Source organism: Emydura macquarii, unplaced genomic scaffold (assembly GCF_026122565.2).
Source record: "Emydura macquarii macquarii isolate MOO-44397 ecotype Brisbane River unplaced genomic scaffold, CSIRO-AGI_Emac_v2 contig_383, whole genome shotgun sequence".
Taxonomy (NCBI): Eukaryota; Metazoa; Chordata; order Testudines; family Chelidae; genus Emydura; species Emydura macquarii.
Genome location: NW_027130520.1, coordinates 9,906,631 through 9,923,918, shown reverse-complemented (window position 1 = coordinate 9,923,918; position 17,288 = coordinate 9,906,631). Strand labels below are relative to the sequence as shown.

The 17,288-nt window shown below is 41.5% G+C and overlaps 1 protein-coding gene across 1 annotated transcript in view; it reads right to left on the bottom strand.

The window, feature by feature from the left end:
* ZFPM2 (zinc finger protein, FOG family member 2) overlaps positions 1-5,973 on the bottom strand; it is a 425,771-nt gene extending 419,798 nt beyond the window's left edge. The window contains exons 1-2 of the mRNA XM_067537378.1: positions 5,891-5,973; positions 4,962-5,101 (exon numbers count right to left, since the gene is read on the bottom strand). Of these exons, the coding sequence (XP_067393479.1) occupies positions 4,962-5,101; positions 5,891-5,966 (216 nt within the window). The 5' untranslated portion in view covers positions 5,967-5,973. The remainder of the gene's footprint in view (positions 1-4,961; positions 5,102-5,890) is intronic.
* Positions 5,974-17,288: the final 11,315 nt, after the last annotated feature.

Sequence of the window (17,288 nt, the reverse complement as noted above, 5' to 3'; positions counted from 1 at the left end):
AAGATTCTGAAGTTTGTGATTAAATATTGTACTACTTCATGTACAATCCTACTTTTAGCCAGTGAGCCCTTTAAAAATATCGACAGGTTAAATTTTATATATTTTGTAATTTTATTCAAAAAAGAGACTTTCACTTTTGATTTCCACTTCTACACTTAAATGCTTACATACAAGTCTATTTGATCAGAATGGTATTGTATTTGTGTCTGTATTATTGCATCTATTTAAACTTAGAAAACTCCACTGAATGATTTATGAGCCTCTAATCAGAAGATTTTTCTACATATTTCCAAAAAATTAAACAAAATAGAACATTTTAGTCTTCTCACATGTAGTCTGCTTCTGAAAATCAACTCAAGCTGTATAATTATCAATGTTCATAAATACTGTTGCAAGCATTGTTGTTTTGATTTATAATAACTTCAAAACTTAACTATGTAAATAGTGTATTTTATTTTGCACTACGATACTGCAAATTTAATTTTGTAAATTTTTAACTGCAGAACTACGTTAGTCATTCCTTTCTCCTAAAGGCAAATAAGAAGCTATATCACAAATATAAAATTTTGTATCCCCTCTGGGAAACATAATTTTATAGCAACAATTTTAAACAAAGAGGGCAGTCCTTCTACTTTCTGCTTTAAAACAACAGTTTCCCTAAGATCAAAAGACAAGTAATGGTTTTGTTTTAGAGAAAAACTTATTTGAGCGTATGGCAGGTGAAATATGCAAGAGATATTTGATTTAGCACTGTGAAAGAGCCATCAATATACTAAACAGTTTCTTTTTTATTGTTCCTTTGCTAATGGTCTTAGTAACTAATAATATAATAGACATTTCATTGGATATCTGAAATATATAGTACCGTATAAAGAAAATAGAAACTCAAACAAGACACTATAAAAAAGAACCATGTTTCTTATCAATACAATACAATCCACATTAGGTTAAAATTCAAAATGATTTTTTCAAACACTACCATCCACATTATAAAAGAATTGTAAACCAAAATTTAAAAAAAATTATAAACATGTAGGAAACAGTGTAGTAAAGCAGAGGGAGAACTTAAAACATTCAAATATAGAGTTTTCTCCTTATAATTTTCATATATTACAGAAAGTATATGAAATAGCTTGGAATAAGACCTGAAATGCTGTACAGACAATTTCTTCATCGTAAATCAATTCAAACTTCTTCAGGAAAGCCTGATATGGTGAATTGCTAACCAGTCGTCTCCTGACAAGAAGCATTTTACTTTCAAAACATTTATGTAGCACATTTAATTTTCAACTCGACTGTTTCATCAGAATTCTTTTTCTTCTTAACCCAGGTTTCATAACCACTTTGCTATTTTTCCGCACAATCTGATTGTACCTAACAATCTTGATGCTATACTACCCAAATTACAAAACATACCAAAAGTTGTATGAGAAACTATTCCATTAATATTTCAGAGAAGACTTTCTTTGTAAAATATCACCATACAGCTAATGAAAAAGTTCTTTAAGAATTTTATTCAAGTATTTAAGTAACAGAGCTTCATTGGAAAAAAAATGTTTCAGCCAACATCCCTCCCCCATCCATAAAACACTGTACTTAAGTGTGACTGAAGTTGGGGACATATAGGTCAGTAAACACATTACTAAACCACAATCAACTGCATGAAGAACAAGAAAATAACAATAAAACTGCACACACAACACATTTGCTAATCATAAAGAAATGCATTGGTAAAAAAATCATCATTTCTGTCATAAATTTTGCAGCGCAGCCACAGAATGGAGAACAATCTGGGCAATTTATTGGCATATTGGCAGGAGGCGATAAGGCTAAAAACAACAACAGCTAGCAGCTGGTGCAGTGAGATGGGCTGATAACATTGATATGGGGCTCCCATACAAAACACCACCTACCCTATCAGTGCTTTTTATCAAACTGGTATTACAATAATAGCTTATGAGAGAGGGGTTTTTTAGAGGAGGGGAGAAAAATATAGACCTGGAAAGGAAAAAATCTGAATTTTTGGGACAAAACATGGGGGCAAAATACATAATTTATCACAGTATTATCAGGAAACCCAGGCAGTCTAATCAAGGAGCACTGAGTGACTATTTTTTGCCTTATCATCCAAAGTGGTGGAAACGGAGAAGGAATTATCAGGCTTCTGCAGATTGCTGGGCTGGAATTTTAATGGTAATAATCGGGTTTCTGATGGTATATCTTCTCCGCTTATCTTTCCCATTATCTCCCCTTATCTGGCCAGTCATCAGAGCAAATTAATGGTGCTCTTTCAGCGTCGCCTTTTTATCGCTGCCCAGAGAGCACCCAAGGGGAAAGAATAAGCAAAATATTAAAATACTGCATAAATCACAATTTTAGATAGCAGGGAACTGTATGCAGTAAAAGAAAAAAAACTGTGCCCAACAACCTTTTTGTCCTTTAAATTGACTGTCTTCAGAGTTTCTAGTGTAAGATGACTTTTTGCTTGTCATAGAGCTTCTAAATTGTGCATGCTTTATCAGCAAAACATAGAGTTTTATTGCAAATTGAAGAGTTTTCAAACTTAAAAGTGGTGGTCTAGTCTTGTCACTAGTGATTCCATTATTTTTACTGACAGTTCTTGTGGTCAGCATTTTCCAACTCTGATATTTTGTCCCAATATCAGCAGAAGAAAAGTTAGCTTCAAAATATTATTTATGTCTAACATACTATATGGCTTGTTTATATAATAAAATCACTAAAACACATTTTAATAAAGGATTCTTCTTCTCAGAATAAACTTTCTGGAAGTCTGAGAAAACACCACTTATAGTTGATCAAATACTAATAGAAAACTCTGTCTGTACAGGACACTGATTGATCCATGAATAAAAATTACTTTAAAACTAGCTAAGGCACAGCCCTCACAAAAAAAAAAAAAAGCATCCTCTGGAAGTGCTCTGGTACGTAATATGTCCTCTAACTCTGGTGACCTTGTTTCACTTCTCCTGACAATGTAAATTTACAAACACCGTAATTTGCATAATAACTTGCATGGAAAAATAAAATCCTTAAAAATCAGAATGTACACACACGTCCAATGTAATCTACACATTTCCACATAACATATATGTGTGCTTATATTTTTTCTCATATATTTATATATACTCATATAAATGCAAACCATTATATGTCATTTATGATGAACAAACCAAAAGCTTTTTGGTTAACATTTAATGCCATATAGGGAAGCCATAGAAATGCTTTGTGACCTATCTCAGAAGTACATAATCTTCAATTAGTATCCAAGCATTTATCTGCCATTATGAAGTGGACGTTAAAAAAATTAACATAGTTAATTGAGAAGATAAAGTATACAAAAAAAGAATCAGAGGGTCTTTGTGCCATATAGTCAATTAATGTTTATCATTTATTAACAATCAAGACATCAATAATGCACTACAAAGCCTTCCCAACTAATAATGTTCATAATCTATCCTGTATCATATACATTTTAAAAATATTAACTACACTATTTAAATACTTTAATAGATCAATGCATATTAGATAATAAATGAATAGGTTTAAAAGCAAACAGCATGTTTACTTAAGAATACCAAAACCTAAAGTAATTGAAAAAGTTCCTTGAAAAATGAAGGATTTAAAATGCCTTACACAAAAAGGAGAAGTGGCAATCATTTATTATTATATACTAAGTTTGGTAAACATAAAACTTAATCAGGAACATGCTGTTATTTCTACTACCAACTTAAAGATAGTTAAAAAGTAATTTCCACTAAGCAGGGATGCTCTACCAATACAATCCAAATGTTTTACAGTGACCAGTATTTTTCAACCTGCAGCTCATTTTCTTGTCTGCTAAACCAATTCATCAATTCAAAAAATTCCACCAGAAAGGAGCTATTCATAAGCATTTTGGAGTCAGAAATCAGTGAGGAAAATGCTATTAAAAGCTCCTGTCCAAGTCACATGATGGCTAATTTTAAAGTAGTTCTAGGATACAGCACATCAATGAAGTTGTATCAGCTCAGTGGTGCTGATTTTAAAAGAAAATAATTTATTGTATCTGTTTTGAAACGCCCTTACACTTCTTCCAGTACCGACCGTTAGGATTGTTCGGCTGAATAATCTGAAGCACAGAAAAGTTTACGAAGTTGAGAGAACAGCTCATGTCGCTGCTATGTATCCCAGGCAGGAAAAGTTAACTATGGACAAACACTATTAGGAAGATTGTTGACTACAAGCCACCAATACACCTGGTTTCTAACATAACCAAAAACATTTCCCCTTCAAAAGTGTTGAACTTCTGAAAACAACAAAGGCGACTATCTGCAAATGGTTTAGATGCCTACCAAATCCTACAGGGAGGTGCAAAGCTTTGCACCATGCAAACCTAAGCGACGAGACGAAGAGAACCGAAAGATGACTAGATCAGCACTGCCCAGGGAAGCAGTAGGTTAGCACGGAGCTGTGCAGTTCAGAGGCTCCTTTCCCCAGTGCTCCCTTTGCTGGAACTTTTCTCGCACACACTTTTTGTTTCTTTGCGATGATTTGGTACTTCTGCAGCCTAAGCCTGGCCTGGACCCCCCCAGCTGGACTTGATCCCTCGCACGCTTATGTGCAAACTAGTTCACACTGGTCTCCTAAGTTAGTTCAACTTTGAAATACAAAAGTGATTTGCTTCCAAGACTGAGCGAGAGAGTTTGAAGGGAGTGGGTGAGGAGTCACGGTTCCAAAGGAGCGGGCGTTCATTCAGCACTGAGGAAGCTGCTCGGGCTACATCAAAGGAGCTTTTCTTTCCTTCCTTCCTTCCTTCTCTTTACCCTCAGCCTCTTTGGCAAAGTTGAACCCTTCAGCCCATGCTCGAGCCGGCCCCCCTCCCCACCGCGCCCCACTCTCCCCTTGCCCAGGAAGGACATAAATAAAAGTCTGTCAGAGGGAGCCCCCCTCAGGAAACTTACGTTTGATCTGCCTGGGTTTGCTCTGTTTCCTTCGGGACATGCTGCCGCTGCGCCTGCCGGGCTCCAGGTGCGGGAGGAGAGGGGCGCGGGCCGGGGGTGACAGATCAGTCGGCGGGGCTCATGGAGGAGCCGCTGGGCGCCTCGCGAAGCAGAGCCGAAATGAGAGGGGAGAGAGGGAGAGTGACAGGGAGCGAGGGCAGAGGGAGAGAGGCAGGGAGGATGAGGGGAGGGGGTGGGGGAAGCAGGGAGGAAGGCAGGGAGGGAGGGGAGCGCTGGCTGGCTGGCTGGCTCGCTCGCTCTCCCCGGCTTTGCAGTGCAGACGCTGTCGCTCTCGGAGCCGCGCTCGGCTCAGACTGACGGGCAGCGGGAGGTGGCAGGGGAGGAGGGGGCGAGGGAGGGGCTTTCCGAGGCGGGCGGGGGTGGGGGGAAGAAGGGAGTTTGTCCGTCCGGGTTGACGGACACTGGCTGCTTCCACAGACAAGTCCGACTCCGCCGCCTGCAAACAGCAGCCCGTGGGGCGCAGGAGGCTGCGGCAGGAGGCTCCAGTCGTGCCAGCTGCTGGCGTGCCCTCCGCCGGGGAAGGAGCCGACTCCTTTCGTCCCCTCTCCCCCTTCTGCAACTTCCCTCACATAGGCAAAACACCAGCCAGGCAGCGAGCTCCTCCAAGCTGAGGTGAGACCGCCGCGCGGCTCCCAGCTGCCCTCGGCGGCCCCTGGCAGGGAGCAGGGCTCCTGCAGAGCCCGCCGATCATTCACACGTGGGGACCCACCGGCTGAGGCTCCCCCCCTCGGCGGCAGCAGCACACACTTCTCGTCTGTTACGGCCTCTCGGCTCAGGGCGCGCTAGGGGCAGGGTTGAGTCGGCTGCTCCACGGCAGGGGCACGGGGGGGGGCAGCGTTGGAGTTTGCTGGACAGTGCATGCGCCTCACCTAAGGTTTTCCACGGGGAAGCTGGAGTCAGGCGTTCCCCTGCGCATATCTGCGGGCCCGGCGCAGGTGGGTGCATGTGTGGGCACGGATAGAAGAAGAAACAGCTCGTGGTGGCTGGCTGCCTGGTCCGCCGGGCGCTAATCAATTCCCGGTGATGGGCCCTGCCCCGCACCTTCTAGAACGCTGCCTCGGCTCCTGCCCCCGCAGCACCGGTGTCAGTCCGGCGTGGAGCGGCTCCAACTCTTTGTGGGCAGCACTCTAGCAAATAAGTTTAGCTTTCCCCCCCCCCCTTCGTGAATTACCCACTCCACAGGGCCTGTTTTTCAACAGATTTGTTCACTATTGACAGTCGTTCAACTGATCGGTTGCGCAAGCAAATTTTAGCCTGTGATTCATTCACAAAGTTGTATATTTGCTATGTGGTAATAATTATTTTCATGTCTTAATTGAGCACTTGAGGCACGTGATATTGTTTCTGTTCTCTAATTGGATGATCTTTGTTTTTTGAAGAAAAAAATCCCTATTCACCAGTTACCTGTGAACATTCATGATTGATCAACAAATGTATTGTGGAAATAATAAAAAGTTTTTCAAAGTGGGTTCAACTTCTGTTACAAATACGCTAGTGAATATTTGTGCATTTTAGTATTCATAATGCTTTCTGTAAAAACATTCTTGCAAATAAAATCTTGCTCTGGTAAATGTTCATGAGAAAGTGAAGAAAAAGTGTCATGAATCCCACTTAAGTGAATCAGCGAGTTTTAATTACAAAATACACTTACTCCTACTTGCTCCTATTCTGGAATTCTTCTACTAACATCATGTTATTCTGGATTTACATCAGTTCATAAAATCTGCTTTTGAGTGATTTAGATTAGTGGTTACCAACTCATGGCCCAGGGGCCAAAAGTCACCTATGGGGTCTTTCAAATTGACCCGCAGCTCCCCTCCTGCTGGCTGCAGAAGGGAGCCACCTTCTAAGGACCCAGGTAGGGCATGTTGCCACGGACCTTGCTGCACCCAAGGACATGGGAGATCAGCACAACCCTCCCCCTTGCTGTAGCAGGGAGCACGGCAAAGCGCTCTGCCTGAGTTCCCAGGTGCTGGGGTCCCTTCTGGAGCCAGAGGGAGGAGAGATCAGCGCTCCCCTCCCCCGGCTCCAACAGAGAGCAAAGCACTCTGCCTCGGTCCCCAGGCGCTGGGGTCCCTGCTGGAGCCAGAGGGAGGGGAGCACTGCCTAGGAACCCAGATGGAGCACATGGTTTCCATGCTGCAGCCAGGGGGACTGGAGATCAGCAGGGAGGCAGCCTCCTCTCTGAATAACTTCCATCTGGCTGCAGTAGGGGAGGGAGGGCTGCTGGCGGAGCAGCCAGGACCCACCATGCTTGAGGAGGGGCAGAACTCTAAAAATCAGTGCCTTCTGGTTAGCTGCCAGGCCCTGTGCTTCAGTGTGTGGTGGCAGTCACTCACCTACACTAGTGCTTTGTGAGTCATTTGTAGGTGTAAAGTAGTGAATGTAAAAATGAGCACAGTAGCATCAAAATGTTTACTTTAAATATGTAGTGATTTGTAGTACTTAGTGGTGTGTATGTCAATACATTTTTTATGAGTTGATAGACTGGTGGCCCTTCAGGGTTCTAAAAATGGTATTTGTGGCCCTTGAGCCAAAAAGGTTGGGAACCGCTGATTTAGATTAATATAATACAATGGATAGCTTTATTACACATGCATCATGTGAACAATTTGATTTAGGTAACTGATTTCCTGCAGTATTTGCATCTTTTTTTTTCTTTTCAACCTTCTGGTGAAATGGGTTAAGGTGTTACTGATAAATGTTTTTTCCTTTACTTAAAGTGAGTGTGGAATTCCAAATCCATAGTTCCATATGTTGGTCCCCTTCAGATGTAGAGTCTTCGTGTAATAACATCCTTGGTGTTATTAGTAGTTATGCCATTTTGCAGGCAGTAACATAAGCAACGTTTCAGAGGAAAGGGCCACTGGAATTCTCCCTATCGTTTGACTCAAACTGTACTATAAATTAATCCGTACCTAGGATATTTCCATAATGTTTAGTACAGTAAGATTTTCATCACAGTCTGATCCAAAAATAAGATGTTGTACAAGAAACAGTCATTGAGGAAGAATGGGCAAACTCTTCATGAACTTAATAGACTCCTGTATTGCATGCTTATTTTTTAAGTAGACAACAGTTAGATAAATAACATGGTAAAGTTGCTTGTTCGGCTACATGCTGTAATGAGTGTTAATTTGTCAGTTTAGACTGGCATTTTTAAAGGGACCTAAAGGAGTTAGGTGCCCACCTTCCAAATGAGAGTTGGGTGTTTATCACTCTCAGGGTATGTCTGTGCTGCTGGCGGCAGCGCTGGCAGTGCAGGATCGATTTTGCAGACTCCATTGAATGAAATGAGTGAAGACTCGCTCAATTGAACCTGGAAGTTGACTCTATTAATCCACCCCAGCAAGAAGCGTAGCGTTGCGATGATGGGAGGGCATTTCCTGTCGGCACAGCACATTGGAGACACCGCAATAAGTAGATATTAGGAAGTCGACGGGAGATATGCAAGTTACCGTACATAGCTTGCATATCTCTCGTCGACTGCCGCCGAAATTCACGGCCAGTGTAAACTAGGCCTTAAGCACCTTTGAAAATTTCAATCCTAATCCCCAGTCAACACTGATAGTGTCTTTGGTCTAAATGGTTTTTGTGTTGGTGTGCTGCTGTACCCGACCATCTGTTTATTCAGGTCAGAGACAAGGTGGGAGAGGTAATATCTTTTATTGGACCAACTTCTCTCAGTGAAAGAGACAAGCTTTTGAGCTACACAGAGCTCTTCTTCAGGTCAAGGAAAGGTAGACAGATATACATTTTAGACACACAAGTCTTGAAATGCAAGAGACTGAGATTAAGTATGGTGTTTTCATCAGCTAGCCATTATATAGACTGTGGATCTTGTAATGAGTAATTCTGTCACCATCATTTATAAATTAACACATGTTGCATGGTGCAGGACAGTTATTTCATAAATGATACAAGTGTGAAAACAGGCAAAACTGTGCAATGCTGGAATCCATATCACAAATAAATATTTATTCCTATATAATATATGGAGTACCTTACACAACAGGGTTATTCAGAGTCTGTCTCTTGCTTTCTCAAATATTTAAGAAGAAACTTGATTTCAGTTTCATATATTTTCTCTGTTTCCAACCCATTAAGGTCATACTAGTCTGCCCAAAACGGAACATATAAAGATGTATTATTTCTGTGGCTATTCAGAGAAACCCATTTGATCACTTAAATCTGTATATGATTAATTACCTAGGTAATTATATTTTTGGACTCTCAGCATTATTTTAAATATATATTTACAATGAAGAATAAAGGTTTTTTGTAAAAGTTAAAAATTAGTTCGCAAAATTTTTTTAAAAAAGGACATTTGTTTAAAAATGTAACTAGTGCAGTATATTAACAAAATTATATCCCTAATAGCCTCCAAAATCTACACTCATTCAGCACATAAAAAGAGTTTGTAGTTTCTCTGCAACATAGAGTGACATAACAACCATTGAGAGACAAGTAGGTGAGTGGCACAGGGCTGCTCTACTCAGTGCTGGGGGGGCACTTTCTTCTGACTGCATCTGGGGATTCCTTCTGCAAGGCCAACACCCTTTCCTGTGGTTGCACTCTATCACTCTCTTTGTGTCTCGCTCACACAGGGCTCAATTGCTCCTGCTTCGTGGCTTGGCCCTCCAGTCAGGTCACTATAATCCTCGCTTTCAGGGGTATCAAAGTCTCTCAGAACACACTGCATAGGCAGTTTTCCCATTCACTACCCTTAACGGTGCTGCTTCCCCAGTGGCTGGTAGGGGAACCTAGGCCCATTCTCTACACTGGGCTCCAGCTCAGGGACCCTACAACAAGTATCCAAGGTCTGCATAGTCCTGAACCTTTCTAATGTATACTTAGGCTACTTTCTACCATGTCTTCTCACCCTGACAGTGACTGTAGCCTCACTCTTTTTTAGTCTTTGCTCCTTGGCTCCTCTTCCAGGTGCAGCCTACGTGGATATGGTCCAGCTGGCCACCTTAACCCTGTCAGGCCATGTGGATTGGTGGACACCCCATCACAGCGAGGTAGTATCTTTTATTGGACCAACTTCTGTTGATGAAAGGTACAATCTTCCAAGCTACATGGAACTCTTCTTCAGGTCTGGGGAAAGAAGCAAAAGATATGTCTACACTGGAATAAACACAAGCAGCTGGCCCATGTCAGCTGACTCAAGATTGCAGGGCTTGGACTGCAGAGCTGTAAAATTGCAGTGTAGAAGATGTTCAGGCTTGGACTGGAGGCTTGGCTATGGGGCTCTCCCTCCCTCACATATGTCTACAATGCAATTTTATAGCCCCACAGCCCGAGCCCCAGGAGCCTGAGTCAGCTGACACAGGGCAGCTGGGGATGTTTTAGTGCAATGTAGACATACCAAGAGTGTGAGCTAAATACAAGTTGGGACAGATTGTTAAGTTGAAGAGGTAACACATGGTGGATGCAGTTCTTTGAAGTGAAGTGGGCAATTGAGGGTTGAATTGCTATTCATAAAGTGTTTGAAGCGGGCAATTAAGGTAGCAGGAAATGTGGTGTGTTACAAATTATTGAAATAAGCCATAAAACCAGTGTCCCTGTTAAGTCTCTGGTTTTGGTGTCTAGCAGAGTTATGAAATTAAATTTTCAGACTCACATTTTGAAGGTGTTACACAGGTTTTGTTTAAGGACAAGTATTGAAAGATCAGATATAGAGTGGTTGCTTTGTGAAAATTGTTCGCCCATGGTGATATGGTGTTTTTGTCTTTTATCATTTTTCTTTTGAGTTCATTCAAAAGCATAGTGATTGTCTGGTTTCACCCCCAGAGTTGTTATTGGGGCATTTGATGCACTGGATGAGGTACACCACATGTTGTGATAGGCACATGTAAAGCCCATGAATCTTGAAAGATGTGTTGTGCAGGGTACTGATTTATGAGGGAGCATTCCTCTTCCATCAGCACCTCTAGGAAGAATTTCTGGAAAAAATGCACCACAAAACCAGTGATATACCTGAGATATATTGATGATATTTTCATCCTCTGGGCAGAGGACCTAAAGTCTTTCATAGATTTCCACCACAACGTCAACAACTATCACCCATCCAACAAATTCTCTCTAGAACACTCCCATACCAGCATCAACTTTCTGGACACCAAGATTAGCTTAAACTTTACAAAAGACTATATACAACAAACCCACCAATCACCACACTTACCTTCACAGATTCAGCATTCACCCCACACAGACCAAAAAATCTGTTATGTACAGCCAGGCACTCAGATACCAAATAGTTTGCTCTGAAGTGAAAATCCAGGATACACACCTAAACACACTTAAAATACCTTCGCTACACAAGACATTCCACCAGAGAAATAGATCATGTCATGGAAAGGGCCACTCAGGAGAACCTACTTTAATACAAAAAAACCCCACTACCCTACACTGGAACCCGTATGGGGTATCATCAAAGAGTTATAACTCATATTTGATGGGGACCATATCCTAAAAGAAATCTTTCCTGAACCTGCTCTTCTGGCCTTCAGACAACCCTCCAGCCCTCCCAAACTCGTCATCAGAAGCAAGCTTCCTACAGACCAGGACACCACAAATGATTTGAATAATGGCACAGAGTACACTTATAAACTCTGCAGGGATACCGTATTTGGAGGAGTTGCAAGCACTTTGGAGGACAGAATTAGAATTCAAAATTATCTTGACAATCTAGGGAAGTGGTCTGAAATAAACAGGATGAAATTTAATAAGGACTAATGCAAAGTACTACACTTAAGAAAGAATAATCAGTTGTACAAATTCAAAATGGGAAATGACTGACTAGGAAGGAGTACTACAGAAAATGATCTGGGGGTTATAGTGGATCACAAACTGAATAGGAGTCAACAATGTAACACTGTTGCAAAAAAAGCAGACATTATTCTAGGAAGTATTAACAGGAGTGTTGTAAGCAAGATTATGAGAAGTAATTCTTCCACTCTACTCAGCACTGATAAGGCCTCAACTGGCTTATACTGTCCATTCTGGACACCATACTTTGGGAAAGATGTGGACAAATTGGAGAAAGTCCAGCAACAGAAATTATTAAAGGCCTAGAAAACACTATAAGGAAAGATTGAAAACATGGATTTGTTTAGGCTGGAGAAGAGAAGACTGAAGGGGACATAGAATCAAGAGGTCTTCTAGTCCAGTCCTCTGCGCTCCAGGCAGGACCAAGCATTATCTAGACCATCCCTGACAAGTGTCTGTCCAACCTGCTCTTAAAAATCTCCAGTGATGGAGATTCCACCTCATTCCTAGTCAAATTATTCCTGTGCTTAACTACCCTGACTGTTAGGAAGTTTTTCCTAATGTCCAACATGATAACAGTCTTCCAGTATGTAAGAGGTTGTCATAAAAAGGAGGGTCATAAATTGTTCTCCTTTACCACTGAGGACAGGAGAAGAAGTAATGGGCTTAAATTGCAGCAAGGGAGATTTAGGTTAGACATAGGGAAAAACTTCCTAACTGTAAGGGTAGTTAAGCACTGAAACAAGTTGACTAGGGAGGGTGTGGAATCTCCATAATTGGAAATTTATAAGAACAGATTAGACAAACACCTGACAGTGATGGTCTAGATAATAATTAGTCTTGCTCAGTGTAGGGGACTGGATTAGATGATCTCTCAAGGTCCCTTCCAATCATACATTTTTATGTTTCTATGGTGCTAAAATGAGATGTCACACAGAATAGATAGTATAGATCTTTATAATGTTGGCCACCTCCTTTCTTACATGCTATGATCAGTAATGAAATAGTTAACAGTGTTGACAATGAAATTATCACTGTTAATGTTCTGAGTGAACATTCCTTTAAGATGAATAGGGGCAGTTCTCTCCCAGCTGTTGTTTCAGACTATCTGAAATCAGTTTATGCTTGTTTCATAGTCTGGAGACTTTCTTTGCAACACTTAAACTAATAGCTAAACACTTAAAAATAAAAAAGATTAGATTCTGAAGCACAAGATGACAGACTTAAAAAAATACTTGGTTATTGAACTGCCATAAGCTGGTCCAGTTTCAGCCTTAAATTTAGGTACAGAAGGCCCTTCTGTAGTGAAAAAGTGAAAGAAACAAAAACCATGCAAATTCCTTCCAAGTAGGCACAGAAGGTTAAATGCTGAAACTTGTATTATCATTTCCCCATTTCCCCTTTACAGGAATCTCTTAGCAGGGCTGAGGATACCCAAAGTGGGAAGTAGTTGAGGTCAAAGGATGTGCATTGTCCTTTCCTCCAACTCTACAAGAAAGTTTGAACTGACTGTGTTAGTATTACATTTTGTATGAATACTCAACACCCCAGGGGGTGGTCAGCAGCCTGTGGGAGAGTCCCTGGCAGGATGGTTTCAATGAAGAGAACAATATGGGGAGGCAGGAATACAGGGCATCAGAGTCAGAACTGAGCTACAGGCCTCATGTGAATTATCTAGACCTCTGGCAGATCCCTTGACATCCATCCAGATTTGGGGGGGCGGGATCTGCTGGTATCAGAGGCCAAAATCTTTATCATATTCCATGAGAAGGAAAAAGAACTCCACACCCTCAGAAGAATGACAGGGAATTTCACAATGATGACCTTGGAGAATTTCCAGTCCCCTTAGCAGAATTCCCCTATAAAAGGACAATTTGTTAATTTTTTAAGTTAATATTTTAAGGGTGCAAAATTTAGTCCCTTCTTGCTTTTTGTTGAGTTGATTTTCTCTTTAGGATTTAGTTTGGGATGGAAATTATTATTTCTCTTTTAATTATTCAATTAAATTACAAGATATTTTCCCCTCATGTTAAAAATAATGCCTAATAAATGACAGAGAATATTATACTTTTTTATTAGCTGGATGTCCTCAGATTTGTCAGGTAATCTTGCCCTGGGCTGAACAAATAGCTAGTTCACCCATCCCAGACACTTCCTTTGGGGTAGGAAACTACCTCCTTTAGAATAAATCAGAACCACAGGACAGCTGTCATAAACCACATAGGAAGGCTTGAAAAATGTTTTTACTCCACACAGGATTGCAGTAGCATTAGTTGAGCAACAAACAGTAAAAAGTCCGATAGACTTGAGCAGTAAATATATCTACAAATGGGCTGCCTGATTATGTGCTATATATTCCTCTTTGTAGAAAAAAATGCATGCCAAGATCTGTGGAATTCCACTACAAAAATGACTTGTACAAATTAACATGCAGCATGACACCTCTGCAGGAGGAAAACATTGTCTTCAGAAAAACCTTTTGACTGATGAAAGTTAAAAAAAAGCCGTACATGTTGGAAAAGAAGTATCGTGTCACACTCTGGGTCCAGTACTATTCAATATTTTCATTAATGACTCGGATAATGGAGAGGAGCGTATGTTTATAAAATGTGCAGATGACACCACGCTTGGACAGATTGCAAGCACTTTGGAGGACAGGACTGGAATTCAAATCAGTGTTGACAAATTAGAGAATTGGTGTAAAAATCAATAAGATGAAATTCAATTCCTAGGTTACCTAGGGAGGTAGTGGACTCTCCATCCTTAAGGCCCGGCTTGATAAAGCCCTGGCTGTGATGATTTAGTTGGGGTTGGTCCTGCTTTGAGAAGGGGGTTGGACTAGATGACTTCCTGAAGTCCCTTCCAACCCTAATATTCTATGATTCTATGAATTAAGACAAGTGCAAAGTACTTCACTTAGCAAGGAAAAATCAAAATGCACAATTACAAAATGAGGAATAACTGGGGTTGTACTGCTCAAAAGGATCTGGGGATTATAGCGGATCACAAATTTTATGAGTCAACAATGTGATGCAGTTGCAAAAAAAGCTAATATCACTCTGGGATGTATTAACAGGAGTGTCATGTGTAAGAGACAGGAGGTAATTGTCCTGTTCTATTCAGCACTGGTGAGTCCTCAACTGGAGCACTATGTCCAATTCTGGGTGCCCCACTTCAGGAAATATTTGGGAAAACTGGAGAGAGTCCAGAGATGTTAAGATCTACAAATCTTGAATCCTGGCCCACAGGGCTCTTTAGTACTTGTAGGTACCAACCTGCTATGCTATGATCTGTTAACTGTTGTTAGAATAGGAGCTGAACTCCAACAGAGTACCCCAGTCCTGGAATCCAATTGGCAGAATGCTGGGGATCCTGATTGGTTCACAGCTTCTATATAAACCCAGCACAGTAACAGGAAATTGTCCATGTAACTGGGTTCTCTCTGCTTTGGTCTGCTTCCTCTGTGATACCTGTTTTTACTGCTGATCTCCTGATAACCTGACTCTGCCTGCAACCTTATTCCTGGTTTGCCCTCTGGCCTTTCTTGGATGCTGACCTCCTGGTATCAAACCCAACGTGACTCCTAAATCCTGGTCTAACCACTAGGTCAGACCAGCCATGTCCCAGTCATGACAGGAGAGTAACAAAAATAATAAAAGGTTTAGAATACTTGACCTATGAGGAAAGGTTAAAAAAATTGAGCATATTTAGTCTTGAGAACAGAAGACTGAAGGGGAAACTGGATACCAGTCTTCAAATATGTTCAGTGCTGTTATAAAAGAGGATGGAAATTATTTGTTCTCCATATCCACTGAAAGTAGGACAAATAGTAATGGGCTTAATATGCAGCAAGGGAAATTTAGGTTAGATATGAGTAACACCTTTTTAATTGCAAGGGTAATTAAGCTCTGGAATAGACTTCTAAGGGAGGTTATGGAATCTCCATCACTGGAAGTTTTTAAGAAGAGGTTAGACAAACATCTGTCAGGGATGGTCTAGGTTTACTTGGCCCTGCCTCAGTGGAGGGGACTGGACTTGATGACCTCTCAAGGTCCCTTTCAGTCCTAGATTTCTTTGATATGGCATCATCTGGACTGTGGGTTGGAGGTAAAGAGTGTCCTACAAAGCAACCTTTTTGGAGCCCCCTGTTGTCTGAAATACAACCCATGGATCCCCACTCAACAGATGGACTCTGAAAACTTACAAACCTACTGAAACATTGAGATCATCCTACAACAAATTGCAAATTTCAGGCAACACCACGACTGTGCACCCCATAGCAGCAATTTGCTAATTTATTATTTTGGCATGTGCATTGGGCTTGAATGGCCAGTTTTTCAGTAAGTGTGACAGAGAGCCATTACTGGTTCACTATTCTGTGTCAGCAACTATTATCAGGCCTGATATATTCACTACACCCAACATACTGACATGATATATACCCAGTAGGTGGCATGTAATATATCATTGGAAAACAAATAATTCACTGATCATTAATATTTTGCATGATTGTTTACAGTAAATCCACAAAGGACTTTATAGTGGACTTTATAGTGTGCTGCAAATATGTTCTTAAAATGTATTTTGCAAGCAGTACCTAAGCCACACCTTTTACAGACAAAAGAATGTAGTTTCACCTGCTTGAATAAGTCTCCGATGTAAGTTAGGCACAGTGTGACCAAAGACAAAGAAAAGCGCACTTACATGTGTAACTTTAGCACCCCCTTAGCCAAGAGGGAGTCTACTCTTCTGGTATCTCTGGCCAAGAAAACGTGCACGCAGGAATGCATCAGGGAAACTCCCTTCCTCCCCAGGAGCACCTGTTCCACACCCCCTGGAGTAAACATACACACCAGAACAGTATAATGAATAGAGGAAAGGGAAATACTTATTTACAGAAGGATGAATGGAGAAAAAACAACAGGGGGAAGATAGATGTAACCCTATTTTACCGCTCTTTATAACACAAGACCCCACAGTCCCAGTGGTGCCCCAAACTGAAAGGGCAGACACCGAGCAATGCATCTGCGCTCAAAGTTCAGGAGTTCTTGGCAAAGTTCCAGTCTGGCAGTGAGTCTTGGGTTCTCCTGGTCGTCTTTGGCTCCAGTAAACTTTCCCCAACAAACCCCACTGGTGTCCTTTTTGGCCACAAACCCACACAAAGTGACAGCCCCAAAACTTAGCTAGCTACAACCTCACTCCTTATTCCCAATGCAAGGTCACAAGCCCCCATACTCACAGCCCCATGTAGCCCTGGGCAACATTGATACTGGGTCCAGCTCCGATTTGTCCTTCTCAGGTGATTCCTCTCTGGCACACTGCTCCTCCTGGCTCATGTCCTGGGGCACCCTGATCAGCCGCTTTGTGCCTCCCAGGCTTTGGGCTGGTTCTCAGCTGCTTCACTATGTGAGGGCCTGTTCACTGCAGCCCTCTTGCTGGAGCTACAGACACACATACCCTCTCGCTCTCCCTCTCTTCAAGTTCCAGGAACAA